The sequence below is a fragment of the Ornithorhynchus anatinus genome, chromosome 7, assembly GCF_004115215.2.
Source record: "Ornithorhynchus anatinus isolate Pmale09 chromosome 7, mOrnAna1.pri.v4, whole genome shotgun sequence".
NCBI lineage: Eukaryota > Metazoa > Chordata > Mammalia > Monotremata > Ornithorhynchidae > Ornithorhynchus > Ornithorhynchus anatinus.
The window spans coordinates 74,935,708-74,954,358 of NC_041734.1; the positions used below are offsets into that span (position 1 = coordinate 74,935,708).

At 39.4% G+C, this 18,651-nt stretch overlaps 1 protein-coding gene across 1 annotated transcript in view; it reads right to left on the minus strand.

Moving 5' to 3' along the window:
* Window positions 1–18,651, minus strand: part of PARD3B (par-3 family cell polarity regulator beta) — a 933,574-nt gene that overhangs the window by 858,616 nt on the left and 56,307 nt on the right. Inside the window, 1 exon segment of the mRNA XM_029068763.2 lies at window positions 8,710–8,811. Within this exon segment, the coding sequence (XP_028924596.1) occupies window positions 8,710–8,811 (102 nt within the window).

Consider the following 18,651-nt stretch of genomic DNA (forward strand, 5'->3'; position numbering starts at 1 on the left):
CTATATGCAGAGCACTGTATCAGGTACTTGGAAAGTACAATTTGGCAACAGATAGAGACCATCCCCACCCATTTTGTATCTACCCCAGTGCTTAGTACAGTGCCCTGCACATAGTAAGCACTTCAATATCATTGTAAAAAAATGTGTAAAAGCATGTTTCCCTTAAAACTCAGTTTGGAAGTTAAGTGAATTTAAAAAATATTTCATCTTTAACTATATTTGGGAGTTGAGAGTTTAATAGATGTACGGTACCTGTTTAGCTTTCGGCGCTTTTTAAAATCTCCAATTCTGATTAAAACCCGATACATAAATGTGTCTCCTGCAAAGTTAGGTCAGTGCGACCTATCTGCTTACCAATTCATTCAAAAACCTCATGATAATGGAAGATAAGCTCCACTTCAGTGAAGCCAAAAACGAGTAATAATTATAAAAACAGCGGTCACGAAGGTTCAAGGACACAGCCGTAAGCCTTCCTTTCTGGCTGCTATCAATCGATGACTAGATGAAGGGGAAACGGCTATCGACACCCACAAAAACCCACGTGCTGCCTATCAATCCTATTTGGTGAGCGCTTCCTACGTGTGGAGCACTGTACGAAGCGCTTGGGAGAGCACATCACTGAATTGAAGCTCATATCTCATATATCAGATATCAGATATCATATATCAGAGAAGCAGTGTGGTTCAGTGGAAAGGGCACGGGCTTGGGAGTCAGTGGTCTTGGGTTCGAATCCCGGTTCCGCCACTTGGCTGTGTGACTTTGGGCAAGTCACTTCACTTCTCAGCCTCAGTTACCTCATCTGTAAAATGGGGATGAAGACTGTGAGCCCCAGGTGGGACAACCTGATCCCCTTGTATCCCCCCAGCGCTTAGAACAGTGCTTTGCACATAGTAAGTGCTTCACAAATGTCATCATTGTTATTATTATTATTATCTCATTCTCAGTTTGCAAACAAAAGAGCAAAGGGCTTCTTTTAGCCCAAACTCAAATTAATACGGCCTCTGACCAGAAGATTTCTCCAGCAAAACCAAACAGTGCAGTTTTCTGCAAGCCAGAAAAGGATGATCTATTTCATGGAGGGATTTGTACGGGCTTGTGGTCCCACTAGAGGGCAACACAGCGCTCACCATCTACTAAGTCTTCAGTGTCAAAGCTTTTCCCTTCTGACAACTACAATTCTTTCTAACAGGCTTCCATTTATTTAATAATTCCTATTTTGGTAGCCTCTATCTGGTGCCCCAAGTCTCTCACCCTCAATCAACAGCAGTCTTGGCCCTTCTTTCTGGTAAAATGATAGTCACACTGGTATTTCCTATAAGACATCGACCTGAAGGTTCACTTTCAAGGATTTTCATTCAATTCCATCCATCGATGATATTTACTGAGCATTTACCACGTGCAAAGCACCGTACTAAACGCTTGGGAGACTACGATACGGGAAAATTAGAAGAATTAGTATGAGAAGCAGCGTGGCTCAGTGGAAAGAGCCCAGGCTTTGGAGTCAGAGGTCATGGGTTCGAATCCCCGCTCTGCCACTTGGCAGCTGTGTGACTGTGGGCGAGTCACTTCACTTCTCCGTTCCTCAGTTACCTCATCTGTAAAATGGGGATGAAGACCATGAGCCCCACGTGGGACAACCTGATTCCCCTGTGTCTACCCCAGCGCTTAGAACAGTGCTCTGCACATAGTAACCGCTTAACAAATACCAACATTATTATTATTATGGTTCACTTTCAGTGACCGATAGTAAACCACTTTTTTCATTTTCTTCCTATCCCTCATATTAGAATACAGACTCATACAATTTTACCCAATTGAACAGAGCTTCAATTCTAATTTTATTAAAATGAAGGTTAAACTAAAAAAACCAGAAAATTTAAATTTTCAAAAATTTAAGTTCTCCTTATTACTTTAACTGCCAAGGTGGACTTAAATTGATTTGAAAATCCAGTCGAATTCCTCCTCTGTTGACTGAAGATGATTTAGAGCATCTGTGTGATACATTAGTAAGTACTTTCAGATGAGAGATCGGGATTTCTTGGTAACTTTTAAATGCCACTCATTTTGTAAGGGAGGTAGATTTTACCTTATCCCCACGGTGTAGTTTAGTATTACCTTGGGTAAAAGGCATCCTTGATCTGTTTTGCTTATCTCTTGTGTAACTGTCATCCTTCTTCTCACAACTATGTAGAGCCTTCAACATCAAAACCTAGATATGGCTATTGCTAATTGCTAGTGCTAAAAGAGAAGCAGCATGGCTCAGTGGAAAGAGCCCGGGCTTGGGAGTCAGAGGTCATGAGTTCATATCCCAGCTCTGCCACTTGGCAGCTGGGTGACTGTGGGCAAGTCATTTCACTTCTCTGGGCCTCAGTTCCCTCATCTGTAAAATGGGGATTAAGACTGTGAGCCCCATGGGACAACCTGATTACCCTGTATCTACCCCAGCGCTTAGAACAGTGCTGGGCACATAGTAAGCACTTAACAAATCCCAACATTAAGTCATTTAACTTCTCTGTGCCTCAGTTACCTCATCTGTAAAATGGGGATTAAGAATGTGAGCCCCACGTGGGACAACCTGATCACCTTGTATTCCCCCCCAGAGCTTAGAGCAGTGGTTTGCATATAGTAAGTGCTTAAATACCAATATTTTTATTGCTTTGGACTGACTGGATGTCCAATACTTTAAATTCCACAATGTTTTATTAACACTGCTCTGCTTGTGAGCAGGTAGCTTGTGTGTCAAGCTAGCCTAACCCATTGGGATCATTTGGGTTTGTGAGGAAATAAAGAAAAGAACTGAAGAAACCCATGCCATGCTTGTGTGTTGTTTATGTGAATCTGCGGGGGGGGGGGGGGGCGGAAATACACAAATGTCTGGTATTTAAAATAAAAATTACCATCAAAATGTTATTTGAAAACCTGAAAAATCCACATTATGACTACAAACCAAAAATTACCTAATAATACTTCGGAAATGAGTTCCTATAATCCCCACAAAAGTTAAGTAGAAACACAAGGCAACGACCATACTATGTCAGGTTTTAGAGAATGAATCCAGTAACTGACCTTGCTTTGATCGTGTCTGTGTAAACTGTACCATAGCCAACCCTCCCTGTTGGGGCTCACGTGATCTTAGAGGCAGATGCTCTCTCATTGGAGCCAAATGGAGATCTTTCTAATGTGAGCCAGTAGAAAACACTCATAGTTGTTCCAACAATAATTTTTCTGTCAGACATGTGCCAAGATTTTCCAGTTAATAAGTTCAAATGGAGAACCTTTCATTTTCCCACTTAAAAAAAAAGCTGAGCAAAACTTACTGATATAGGACAGCTACAGTACGTCTTACCCAATGAGGCAGCTTTTCGAGATAACGCGGCACGTTCCCATCACACATACGACCCTTTGATATTTGTGCCAAGTAACGAATGAAAACAATGAGTTCTGTGACTTTTGAATAAGTTCTTCTAATATTTTCAGGGGGTCCATAGGTAAATTCTGACAGTCAGATTTCAACCACATATGCAAACACAGCACAAACCTGATGTGTGACTCTCACACACTGTAAGTAAATATTCAGTATGATAGCAGACAGAAGCAGCACAACCTAGTGGAAAGAGTATGGGCCTGAGAGGCAGAGGACCACGGTTCTAATCCCAGTCTGCCAATTGCTTGCTGTGTGACCTTGGGGAAGTCACTTATTTTCTCTGTGCCTCAGTTCCTTCCACTGTAAAGTAGGGACTGAATACCTGTTCTCCCTCCTACTTAGATTGTGAGCCCCACGCAGGATAGGGACTATGTCCAACCTGATTGGCTTGGACCAATCCCAGCACTTAACAGTGTTTGACACATAGTAAGTACTTTACAAATATCATCTTAAAAAACGGTTAGAAACTTCAGGCATTATAGCCAATTCAAAAGAAAAAATGGCTCAAGTATAAAACAAAATCTTTAAAAAGGGAACCAGAGCATCTCTTCTCAAGATAAGCAGCGTGGCCTAGCGGACAGAGCAAGCGCCTGGAAGTCAAAAGAATTTGGGTTCTAATCTCAGCTCTGCCACTTGTCTGCTGTCTGACCTTGGGCAAGTCACTTAACTTCTTTGTGCCCCAGTTTTGTTATCTGTAAAATGGAAATTATGACTGTGAGACTCACGTGGGACATAGACTGTGTCCAACATAACTGCATCAACCTCAGGACTTAGTAGAGTGCCTGTTACGGATTAAGCACGTAGGCAAACAAATATCATTAACAACAACAAAATTTGTGTGACCAAATACAAAACTAAAATAAAAATATCTATAGATGCCAAATATAGGGGGCAGGCTCTTACTTATATCAGTGCCAAGCACTGGCCAGAAAACATAAGAGACACTGACAATTTAATGATGATTTGCTATACAACAAGATTTTGAAATGTAAGCTTAGTCTTAGTTTTATTTTAAAGTTAGAGAAAATGGGACCATGGAAGAGTAATTGATGCATAGGCAAATGATTTTAAATCTGAATTTTCTACTCAAAAACTGTTGGAACCGTTTCCAGTGAAAATAAATGCCTAGAACACCAAACCTCTGAAAATATCCAAATCTAAACTTGGAACCTTCTCATCTTAAATATACAAAGCATAGCAAAAAAACTGACATAATTCCTCCTCAAACCCTTTCCTACATAGCCTGTTAATTTCTGTTGAACTGATCTTATAGATTACATTTATTTCTACAATAATCTATCGAGATGTAATACAAATCAGTAACTTGAACAACAGAGAAGATGTGAAATCATTAACGGGAAGATATCTGTGCTGCTTAAGTGTCAGGCAAAATTGATTGGAAAAAAAAACTTAAAACCAGAGAAAACTGGAATCAAAGCAACAGAGAGACAGTCCACAGACACAAACCTATGTGAAGAATAAGAAGTAGTAGTGTGTGTCTATACCCAACTCAATACACGCAAGCTGCTGGGCACGGGAGTTCTAGGTGAGAAGAGTGTAGCTGGCTCATCACACTATTCATTCAAACATATTTATTGAGCGCTTACTGTGTGCAAAGCACTGAACTAAGCATTTATTGAAAAGACAACTCAAATGCACACACACAGTAAGACACACCTTTCCTCTCAACCACTGCTGCCTGAGGAAAACAAACCCAAATGGCTGGGGATCAGAAAAGATTTATTCCTGGACTGGTGCTGTAGAGTGCCCTGCAGGCATTAAGCAGTGTTGCCTAGTGGAAAGAGTACAGGCCTGGAAGTCAGAGGACCTGGGTTCTAATGTCGGCACCGTCACTTACCTGCTGTTGTGACCCTGGGTCAGTCATTTCACTTCTCTGTGCCTCAGTACCCTCATCTGCAAAAAAAATGGTTCAATGCCCATTCTCCCTCCCACTTAGACTGTAAACCCCAAATGGGACCTGATTATCTTAGCTGAGCGCTTAATACCCAGCAAACACTTACATACTACAATTACTATCATCATGCTTACAACAGTGCTTGGCACATAGTAAGCGCTTAACAAATACCATCACCACCATTATTATTAGTACTAATAGTGATAGTAAGTACTCAAATACCATTGATGGATTCACGGACAAAGTGGGCAAAAGATTCTCAAATAAATGGAGGCAGTCTCATTATCAGTGCCAACTTTGAAGCAAAGGGAAATGCTAACACATCAATGGTATTTGAGTGCTTACTATGTGTACAGCACTATACTAAGCTTTTGAAAACTATAATACAGTAGGTATATACAATCCCAGCGCACAAGGAACTTACGGTCTATAGGGGGAGACCGATATTAAAATATATTACAGGTACAGTAAATGGTAGTGTATAAGAATATTTACATAAGTGCTGTGGGGCTGAAGTATCAAAACACACAGATATATATATTTGAAAATGATGTTCAGCTACATATATATAAAGTATATATATATCTGCATATATGTATACACATATTATCAGCAATGGTATTCACTGAGTGCTTAACTGTGTGCAGGGCACAGTACTAACCGTTTGGGAGAGTACAATACAATAGAGTTGGTAGACATGTTCCCTGCCCATAAAGAACTTACAGACTATAGGGGGACAGACATTAATTAAAATTAAAAAATGCAAATAATTTATAGATATGCAACATCTGAAACACATACAACTTTTTTATATTTTATATATATTTGAGGAGCCCACTCCTCAAAAAACTCCTGTGGTTGCCCATCCACCTCCACATCAAACAAAAACTCTTTTCCATTGACTTTAAAGCACTCCAACATCTTGCCCCCTCCTACCTCACCTTTCTGTGCTACTCTCCTTCTACAACCCAGCCTGCACATTTCGCTCCTCTACCACGAAATTTCCCACTGTGCCTCAATCTCACCTTTCTCAGCGCCAACCCTTAGCCTATGTCCTACCTCTGGCCTAGAAGGCCCTCCCTTCTCAAATGCGATAATTACTCTCCCCCAGCTTCAAAGCCTTATTGAAGGTGCATCTCCTCCTTACTCTTCCCAGACTAAGCCCCCATTTCCTCTTCTCCCACTCCCTTCTGCATCATCCTGACTCGCTCCCTTTGTTCTTCCCCTCTCCCAGCCCCACAGCACTTCGGTACATATCTGTAATTTATTTATTTGTATTGATGTCTGTCTCCCTGCCCCCTACACTGTAAACTCATTGTGGTCACGAAATGTGTCTGTTTATTGTTGCAGTGTACTGTCCCAAGCACTACAGTCCTCGGCACAAAGTGCTCAATAAATACGGTTGAATAAATAATGAAAGAATGAATTGAAATAGGACCTTATCTTAGCAGCAAAGAGTGAAATGAGGGGCTGGCACCAAATCGCAAACTTGGAAAACACAAACTAACAAACTAGTTTACTTAGGTCTTAGAGAGGGTATGCTATTTGGTCCTAAATTTTTGATTTTTTCACACAGAGGGTGGTAAGCTTATGGAATTCATTACCACAAGAAGTTGGCCAAGCCAAAATATCTATAGGTTTGAAAAGAGTTTGGAGAGAGAGTCGGCGTTGTAGATGCAAAAGTTAGGGATATGAGAAGTAATGGAAACAGTGTGGCCTAGTGTAAAGTACACAGCCCTGGGAATCAGAAGGTCATGGGGTCTAATCCTGGCTCTGCCACTTGCCAGCTCTGTGTGACAATGGGCAAGTCACTTCACTTCTCTGTTTCCTCAATTGTAAACTTACAACTGAATACCTGTTCGCCCTCCCACAGATTGTGAGGGCCTTGTGGGACAGGGACTTGCATCTGCCCCAGCCACTTAGAACACTGCTTGACACATGGTAAGCACTTAAATACCACAGTTATCACCATCATCATCAATGTTGCTGAACATTAAGATGAATATCAAGGATGATCCTGATCAAACTCTTGCACCATGAGTCCCATTGTCATTCTACGAGGAAAAATACTGGGCAAATGCAACCAATGATTAAACCCATTAATGGCATTTGTCTTTTGGTGTCTACATTTCGTAGATTTAGTGAAGAAATTTGAAGCTCTCCACTCCATTTTGGCCTATGTAGTATACAGTCCTAATTAGCACCCAATAGAGAGGGAATTCATATCTATTAAGATTTCACATTCATTATTAGAAAGATTTACAAACTCTATACAATTTTTTAAATTTGCATATTAAATGTTTAATAAATACCCAAATCTAACAAAGTGTCTCCAACTCGCCTATACTGGCTTAAGCAAGCTACTCAGTTTCAGAATTCCAACAGCCTGAAAATTACATTCCACAGAAATAGTTATGTTGAACCTAAAAACACTAATCCTGGAATCCTGGGGAGGTACCTTTAGTGATTCCCTAGACTGTAAATTTCTTGAGGACAGGAATTGTGTCTACTTATTCTACTTCACTCTCCCAAGTGCTGAGTACAGAACTCTGCACAATTATTACATACCACTGATTCACTGACAGACATTACTAAATGAGAACAACATATAAAATATCCTTAAGATCTAAGTGACAAAATCTTTGAAATTATAGCCTTGAGCTCTTTTTTCTTCTTTTTTTAGCCCCTAACTCAAGTTAACAGTAAATGGGATTACCACAATCAGGAATGTCTACTTAGCATATAAAAGCAAAAGCCCTCTCCAGGTCAACCTCTCCTAAATTATGTCCTGAGCACACAGAGTTTGGGAGTCAGAGCACGAGTATGGGGTTCTAATCCTGGCTCTGCCACTTGTCTCCTGTGTGACCTTGGGCAAGGCACTTAACTTCTCTGTATCTCAGTTACCTTATCTGTAAAATGGAGATTAAGACTGTGAACCCCACGTGGGACAACCTGATTATCTTGTATCTACGCCTGCACTTAGAACAGTGCTTGGCACATAGTAGGTGCTTAACAAATACCATCATCATCACATACCCAAAATTACATTTTCCAACTCAGACATTCAATGGTCACCACAAACATCTCTCTGGGCCTGGACAAAGTCACCACTATTAAGGGTGTCTACCAAATTTTCTGTCTTTAATATACCCAAATGACCCAAGTACTCCAGACACATAGAAACACAGAGGACGCATCTGCACCTAAACTGCTCAGCTTGGACGAGATCATATTCCTGAACAGTGGATAACAATCAGTCCTGATTAATCCTGAACAGGCTGCAAGTGTAATAAATAGTCATTTCCAATCCCTGGCAAATGTTCAATTTTCAGAAGAAAGAAAGAGTTACTTTGTCATGAGAATCATCTACCTTATCTTTGTCTTCAGCAACATCTGCTAAGACATCATCTGGGTCCAAAATTCCCCCATCTGTGTATTCCAGGTGATGAATCTTCACCCAGTAATCGGGATCCTGCAGATAAAAAACCACAGGGGAAGAAATCTTTGGTTACCACCTGTGCCTTCTGAAATGGGGGTAATAGACAAAAGAAGGGCAGGTGATGTGTTCTAAACAACTGATATCCATAGTCCATATCCTTTGATGTTTTAATTGTTTATAGCAATAAAGAGGTTATAGAATTAATTGAAATAATTTGAAAACAAATTACACCACAAACTAGTTTCCCCCAGGTTCTAGAAATAAAGTTTTCAATCTCTCATCACTTGTTGAGTACACCCAAGAAGAACAAAACACTTAGGGGAAATCATGACTGTGGCACCTGTGACTTATTTTGAAACACTGGATAGTCACACTAATTCATCCCTTCACTTCCACCAGTGAATGCATTGCTCCAAACCAAAAAGGATAAATTCCTCCTTTGGTTGATTTTCCACTTCATTTGTGCAAGGCTAGGGTAACAAATTCTCCCTGAACTCAGATGTTACTCAGCCACCGGTAAGGCGGGTTGACTAGAAAGCCTGAATCCCCTTGCCAGAAATCTACTGGAAGCTCAATTGTAGCATATACCAGGCTGGAGATAAGGTTGAAGTTCTGGCATGGGACCAATACGTGGCAACCCTGCTCTGGGAGGGAGAGGCCACAACTTCAACTGTTTAATTACATCCTGTAATGGCTGGGGATTTTGAGGAAAATCAATCAACCGATCGCATTTATTGAGGGCTCACTGTGAACAGATTACTGTACAAAGTGCTTGGGACAGAACAAAATAAGATCATTTAAAATGCTTATGAATTCTGGAATTTGTTTGGAATTTGTGGTCATTAATTTGATGTAATATAGAGGAATCAAATTATTATGGTAGATTAATATCTATCAAACTGATAAAAATAAAATATTTTCAAGTACAAGTTCCTAGAACACCAGCTATTATTCACTGTTCTTAGTTATTATAACTGCACATATTCCCTTGATAGTTATTATAAATCAACACTGACCACAACAAAAAAAAAGCTAACTAAAATAATGCACAGGCAGAGTTCTAAATAATTACTTTAGGTCAATTTTTATGTACGATTTTCTCATATTCTACATTATGAATCATATATGGCACACCCAGGGCAATCTGAAGTTCCCAAGTGCTTAATACAGTGCTCTGCATACAGTAAGCACTCAATAAACACCATTTGTTGATTGATGGATTGAAATAAGTGAAACAGAAACACCAAATTATGTGCCTCTGGGGATTAAATAAAATTTGGCAAAAAGACACAGCATACTTTAACCCTTCGAATAGTTTATAGATTTATATGGCAATTATCATTAATAGCTAGTTTCTCATGTCTTACCCTACATATATGGGCTTCTTTATATTAACTCAATGCAATCAATTTTATTATGACTCTCTTAACACTAATAGTTTCAAATGCACATGGTTAGAGTTATGAAGACATCCAATTCTCTGTCCTATTTCCCTAAGTTTCTACAATAATATCCCTTTTTTTTTTTTTGAAGACAAGGTCTCAAAATTTATAGAACTAAAACAACATTTGACTTACCACTACACAATTTTATTAATGTTAACAATTTGATGTATCAAATTATAATAGAGCTTTCAAATTAATTTCTCATCCTAAGATAACAATTAGAAGAATTGTCAAACAAAACTTTATCAGACCGATTCTGTATGATAATACCAAGGGTTTTTGCAGTTCTTAATACTTGGATCACATTGTTAAGAGACAGAAGCATTAATGTAACAAAAGAAATCTGATCTTAAAGCATAATGTTCTCCCGAATATTGTGAAATATAAATGCACAATAAACTTTTAATATATAAAATTTAGTTTACAATCTAAAGACATTATTGTCACCAAAATGTCTGAAATTAGTGCAAAAATGGCTTATCAGGGTCTTGATTAAGTATTACTGTAATATTTCAGCCACAGATTTATGGAAGTTTATATTAAATAATTTTAAAATACATTTAGAGACACCGATATAGACAACTGCTGATGAAAAATCCTGTTTTCCATTATTTCTGAAATTTTATAACCCATACAGGCTTGAATCTTAAGGTCTTAATTCTTAGAATCTTGGGTGGTCCAGAGGAATGTAAAGTACTGCCAAAGGATGGAATCACACTCTCCAAAGAGAAGAGTATGTTATGGAAGAGTAAAAATAATTTAACCATTAGAGTTTTAAAGGCTAGAGTCCTTAAAGAATTCTAGCTCTAAGAAGAATTCAACTACACATTGCATGAGTGGGCATAAATGGAAGAAAACAATTTCACATAGAGTACAATTTATTGGCTATCAAGTGGAGCTAAACACATTTATTATGAATTGGGCTTCTCACATTTATCCAGAAAAGGTTTACTATTTTTCAAAAAAAATTTGCTATAGATGCATTATTTTTACTATTTACATGTGATAGAAAATCCTTACTAACTTGAACCAAGAATACCAGGATGAAGTAATAAAATGTCTAATTCACACAAAAGTATTTTCTAAACTCAGGTTTTATGGAATACCTATTTCTCTTAATTCTTCTGTCTTCTCCCAGGTGTTGAGTACAGTTCTCATGACACAGTAGGCATCCAGTAAATACTACAGGCTGACCGTGTATCACCCCATGTGTATGAGCAAGTGGATGTGTCGGGGGGGGGGGGGGGGGGGGGGGGGGGGGGGGGGGGGGGCCTTTGAGAATGCCTCGATTCAAATTCTGGCATCTGAACTAGTCTTCTCTGACCAACCATTACAATCTGCCTGGGGTCACAAGAGATTCAAGTATCCTCATCTCTCATTCCCTTCCATGTCACCCTGACTAGCTCCCTTTACTCTCTCCCTCTCCTGCCCTGCCCCACAACGCCAAATTGTACATTCCAAGCACCTAGTACAGTGCTCTGCACATAGTAAGCGCTCAATAAATACTATAAATACTATTGAATGTATATAGCTATAATTTTATTTATACTGATGTCTGTTTACTTGTATTGACGTCTGTCTCCCCCTTCTAGACTGTGACCTCAATGTGGGCAGGGATTGGCTCTCTTTATTGCTGGATTGTACTTTCTAATCGCTTAGTACAGTGCTCTGCACACAGCAAGCACTCAATATGATTGAATGAATGTAAAATAAGTGCAGTCAGTGATACTGTGAGGGTTGAACTGACAGGATTAAGATTCCTCACTTATAGATCTTGGGCGAGTAACTTAATTTGTCTGTCACCTTGATTAGATTTGAAGCTCCCAGTTCGTTGTGGACAGGGACAACTCTGTTGTACTGCACTCTCTCAAGCACTTAGTACAGTGTTATGCACATAGTAAATGCTCAATAAATACCACTGATGATAATGATGATGGCAGGGACTGTGTCTTTGACCCCTATTGGATGGTCCTAAAGGACTTCATGCACTACTCAGCACATAGCAGATCCTCCACCAATTCTGCCACAGCTGGTGATGATTAACACCCCCAGAAAATTCTTAACATTCCTAAATCGGCTGACTGTTTTCCCCTGCATTCTTCTCCAGAAAAGCCAGGATTCTAACAGAACAGAACAGATACTTAACCATTGCTAAGTATCCAACACTTACCGATGCTAATCACACAGAGTTCCTATTATGCAAGCCTTTTAAAATAAGTCCAAAGAACAAAGCAACGGATGAAATACGGAAAGAGATAAATTTAAGATACCGTCGCCTTCCAGGCTGCCTTCTTCTACCTCCTCCCATATTCTTTCGCTAATGAAAATAGGAATCTAATTCTGTCTACTTTTGTTCACTGTGCCATTCCTGTATCTAACCCGAAAGCATTATCAGAAAATATTGCTGAAGAAATGAGCCCTACTAATGAGCTCTAATTCTTGAAAGCCATTTGCCCATAAGCCATGTAAAATGAACCGCACCATAGCTAACTACGACTATATGGAATCTTCTTTAAAACTAGAATCAATTTTCCAATGTGGAACTAAAAATATCCATTAGGAGTGCTTTATACATGGCATTTCCATTTACCATCATGCCAAACCGAAGGATCAATACATTCTTCATACCTTAAAACACAGAATAAAGGCTTGCCTCCTACCAGAAGAACATTCAGTAAGAGTGGCCACCACTTAACTATATCTATGGGTTTGTTTGCAAGTTTTATTAATTTCTACAGGAATCCATCAAGGGTGATTCCTACCACAAATAATGAAAAGTGGAAAAAAACCTATGAATGCATTTTTATGAGTCAAAAGACAGATTATCTTCATCCTTTAACAAAATTCAACATGGAGTATCAACCGACAAAAACTCATACACAGATCCACTGCCAGCAGTGGAACTTCTCTATGCCTCAGTTTCCTCAATTACCTCATCTGTAAAATGGGGATTATTATTATTATCAATAATAACAATAATAGTTATTATGGTACCTTTTAAATGCTTACTATGTGCAAAGCACTGTTCTAAGCACTAGAGTAGATACAAGTTAATCTGGTTGGACAGTCTCTGTCCCCCATGGGGTTCAGTTGTAATCCACATTTTGCAGATGAAGTAACTGAAGCACAGAGAAGTTAAGTGACTTGCCCAAGGTCACACAACAGACATGTGGCAGTGGCAGGATTAGAACCCAGGTCCTATCCATTAAGCCAGCCTTTAAATCTTGCTGCTTTGCTAAGATTAAGACTGGGAGCCTTACGCAGGACAGGGACTGTGTCCAACCTGATTAACTTTTATCTAACCCAGCACTTAATACCATGCCTGGCACAGAGTAAGTGCTTAACCAATACCATAAAAAAAACAGTATTAGATTACCAGTCTCCAAAGGACAACTTAGAACCACTGATCAAAATTTATTAATTTAACAAATATATCTTTAGCTATCAACCTATACCACGCACTTAGCACAGTGCATTGAGTATTACTATATGAGGGTGTGTGCAGATGCATAAAAGGCAAAAGGGTTGATAATTGGCAGCATCGCCCAGAACAGGTCAGGGCTAAGAGGAGACTCTTAGGGCAACTAGCTACTGGCCTCTAGGCTGTTCAGTAAGAATCCCTCACAGACCCCCTATCACAGTCAGATAAGCTACAATATCCAAAGAAGTCTCAGCAGGAAGGGTGGAGGAGGGGAAGGGAAGAACCTGGTTGGGAAGTTGGGATAGATGGTCAGAGATAATGGACCAGTAGGAGAAAACCAGTGGAGGGAAAAAGGGGGGAGTTCAAGGGGAAGATGGGGAACATGAAGGGGGCCAGGAGGAAGTTAGGTCCAAGAGGATGGTAGATTGGGGATATGGGCAATTACAGGGGAGAACAAAGAAAGAAGAAGAAAGGTCCCATATCATGGAATGGAGGGGAGAAATCATAATCCAGATTCCTGGGTGGTACCAGTGGAGGCTAAACACCCAGAATCAAATGGCCAATCCTATATCCAGCCACCACTGGGGCAGTTGCCATCTGTTGGGAGAAAGCGGTAGCCCAAATAGCCTTGCTGGCCTAATCCCGAATGGGCCAGGTGAGACTGGGCCACCGACAGCAAGACCAAACATTAAATGAACGAAAATTGACACTTCCTAGATTTCTACCCCATGTTTCACGATCTGATACCAGGAAATAAATGCTCTGATGGCAGAATTTAGTAATAAAATTTTAAAGCAAGGATAGGGTGGCCCTAGATCAGTTTACACAACAACTAGTCATTATAACGCTCTTCTTTTAGCACTGTTCCATGGGAGCACTATTTATGACTGCATTCTCTCACTTTGCAATACTGCTTTGGTTTTCGCTTGGAATGCAGGCACGTTCTAAGCAAAGTATGCCTATTTTGTGTGTTGAACCCAATCTGCAGTTGTCACGCACCAACAGGTAAAGCAGCTCATTTGCAATGAAGTCATCACTCAAATAGAGTGAGTACATCATAATCTCAGAGCAGATTACGAAAGCCCATACAGAGTAAAATCCATAGGAGTTTAAGTCTCATAGCTAAATCAGATATACTTTGAGCTGTCTGGACTTAAGTGAGCATCAAGTTGACATAAGAAAGGCTTGTCATTTCATGAAATCAACAGTAAGGACAAATTGTTCCCAGTCATATGTTAACATTAAATGGTTCACATTCATAATCTTTTATTATTTGTACATGTTTTCATAGTTATCGGATCAATAAATTAATAGTTTTAAATATATTCATTTCTAACCCTTAAATATATCTACAATGTTTTGATCAATTTTATGGATCGTTTGACTGCATTAATGCACTTTACATTATTTCCTACAGGAAATTGCACTCTATAATGTAGCTCTCTTTTGCCTAACTTTCTATGTTCATGAAACCAATTAAGAGCACTAACTATAGTTTTTCAGTACCATAGACTGCAGTTACCTCTGTTACAGCACCATAATTGTGCCTTTGAAGAACCTCTTGCTATGAGAAAAACAAGTGAAAGGAACCAGGAATTTATTCAATGGGAATAAATGGGTTAGGGTTAGATAGCTCAAAACATATTGCTTATTTATCTTCATGCCCGCACTAGCAGAATGACATTACACCTTCCCACTCATTTTTCTGTCACATACTAGAAACTTGCATACACACAGAAGATACAAAAAATACTATATGAAAGAGAACACAGAGAAGGGTTGAGGCGGTCGATGGGAGGAGGATAGTATCACAGCTTGGCTGATTCCTCGTGTATGCACACAACCATTTCTTCCTATACTGAATCTGCTTGTTTTATTCCTGCTACATTGTAAACTCTTGGAGGGCAGGAATGAGTGCACATGCTCTACTATACGCTCTCCTACGTGTTTAGCACGTAGTAAGTACTCAGTAAATCGACTGATTGATGGGCATCCAAATTATATGATGAAATCTCACATTATAGAGTAAGTTATTATAATTTGAAGCGCTCAATAATGAAAACAAAACTCTCTAAATAAAACAATCTTTCAGCATGAATATGCAGGAAGGTAATAACGTTGTCAATGTGCCCAATTCACAAATTGGCTAGAGTGAATTATGAATCATAGATGAAAAATTTAAGAAGGATTTATCCAACATCAAATATTTTGCCTCAAGACACAATGCAGCGTAGAGGATGACAATTTAGCAGTAGAAGACAGATCAGTCTGCCATTCAGTAAAAGTAATGGTGTGCCTTGGACTGAGGCTTTCATATGTGTTCCCATAAGGATTCTTAATGTATTAATCAATGATATTTATTGAATGCTTAGTGTGTGCAGAGCACTGTATTATTCATTCAATTCATTCATTGAGTGCTCATAGTGTGCAGAGCACCGTACTAAGCTCTTGGAAAGTACAATATAGCAATAAAGAGAGACAATCCCTGCCCACAACTGGTTTACAGTCTGTGGGGGGAGACAGACATCAAAACAAGTAAACAGCAATCAATATAAATAAAAATAATTAGAGATATACACTTATATTCATAAGTGCTGCGGGATGGGCAGAAGGGGGAAGCACAAAGGGATCGAGTCAAGATGATGCGGAAGGGAGAGGGAGCTTATGTGAGAACAGATTGGGCATTCTTTTAGTTATTTAAACTATAAATATTCGTTTATTCAATTCATTCAACTGTATTTACTGAGGGTTTACTGAATGCAGAGCACTGTACTAAGCACTTGGCAGAGTACAACAATAAACAGACACATTCCCTGCCCACAACGAGCTTACAGCTGAAGGAAAAATATTTAACAGAGCAGAGGTGTAAATCATTTCATCTCCAATTAAGCTTTTCAGGTGAAAAATCTCACTTCCTCTACTTTATTTTAACTGTCTTTAAATTGTACTTTGAATTGTACAATTGTACTGAATTGTACTTTCTAAGTGTTTAGTACAGGGCTCTGCACACAGTAAGTGCCCAGTAAATACAATTGAATGAACTGGATGAACATATAGGGGCCAAGAAGATCATTCCATTCCCTCGCCCCATCTTCAGAGTTTACTTTCTTCAAAACCATTCTCATTTATAAATCCGGTTCACTGCTCAAGTATTAATAATCTGATTACTATTTTTTCCTATTCTTTAATCAATCTCCCCTTTCTAGATTGTGAGCCCGTTGCTGGGTAGAGATTGTCTCTATCTGTTGCCAAATTGTATTTTCCAAGTGCTTAGTACAGTACTCTGCACACAGTAAGTGCTCGGTTAATACTACTGAATGAATGAATGAAAATAGGATTTGAAGACACAAAAGCCATGAAAAATAAGGAATGTCAAGTTATGGTATGCTTGAACATCAATCATTCATAGGCTCAGATAGTTGGAAAAGCAAACTGCTCTTTGGGGTACCAATACATACACATTGTTGAAAAGTTTACTTCAGAGTTGCCAACATAACTAGGATGTGTAGGAAGGTGTTTTCACTAGATTTACAAAATAATTAGTTAAAAAAAAACTAGACTATACAGAGCTCTTAAAATGCACTAGAGTGAACAAGCTCGCATTGACAGGCAAATGCCTTTCTTTCCTCTCCTGGAATCAGCCACAAACTCATGGACTGAATTCTACAAAGCCTTCACACAAATACTTCTCAGTTGAGTGAATGTTGTGAGCTGTGCTGAATTAATGATCTGAGCTTTAATATTCAGCTTAGGTTTTATCTGAGGCTTCAACGCTGTAATCTATTACAATGGACTTCGATACCCCCAATTTAACCCAGGCACCCCTAATTCCCTCATCCACTACCACTCAAGTAAGCTTCCAAAAATAAGATTTAAAGCCAGAATGATGTAGGACTTAAGGGATGGGAAACGAAGGAGGGAAACACAGGGGAAATGAAAGGGGTTCATTGTAATAACTCCTCTTAACACCTCTCTACTCTCCACATTCCCAACCAACGGGGGGAGTTGAAAGGGGTTTGGACAGAGATTAAGAAAAGGGGCCCTAGAGAATCATAGCAGAATTTAAGCCATATGTGTGATGAAGCCATGTTGTTCGCTGATCCCAGGGGACAGTGGTAGTATTTCTGAACTTTCCCTTCGCTCTAACTTGCCTAAGATGTTACTGCCCCTGCCCTGGCCAAAGCCACTACTGGACCAACCACGAATCTTGCTGCCAAAAATGCAAACAAAACTCATGGATAAGTGCCACTCTGCTGTGAAAGGGGAAGGAACACAGATCAGTAGTACCTTCCTAAAAAAGAGTTGCTGAATGAGGAAGGCATTCCCCGAATCTGGCAGTTTTGCCCCAACTAGACTCACTCAAAGACTGAAAACACACTCAAAGCTCCTCTACTCTTGAGGGAAGGGAATGTGTCTGTTATATTGTTCTATCCCAAGTGCTTAATACAGTTCTCTGCACATAGTAAGCCCTCAATAAATATCACTGATTGACTGACTGAACAGAGCGGTCTTCACATTGAGGTGCTAAAACAAAGACCAACTGAAAATCAACAAGCCCAAAAAACTAATAAGTGAACTGTGGAATCAATTATAAGCTTGTTTTGGGCAGGGAATGTGTCCCCTAATTCTGTTCTATTATAATAATAATAATAATAATCAGAGAACATGTTAAGTGCTTACTACGTGCTAAACACAGTTCTAAACATTGGGACAGACACAGATTAATCAGGTTGGACGTAATCCCTGCCCCAAGTGTGGCTCACAGTCCAAGTAGGAGGGAGAAGGATTTAATCCTCACTTTAAAGACAAGGTAACTGAGGCACAGAGAAGTGAAGTGACTTACTCAAAGTCACACATCAGACTCATGGCAGAGCCGGAATTAAAACCCAGGTCCTCTTACTCCCAGGCCTGGGCTCTTACCATTAGGCCACACCATACTGTACTCTCCTAAGCATTTAGTACAGTGCCCTGCAAATAGTAAGCACTTCAGCAAATACCATTTAATGA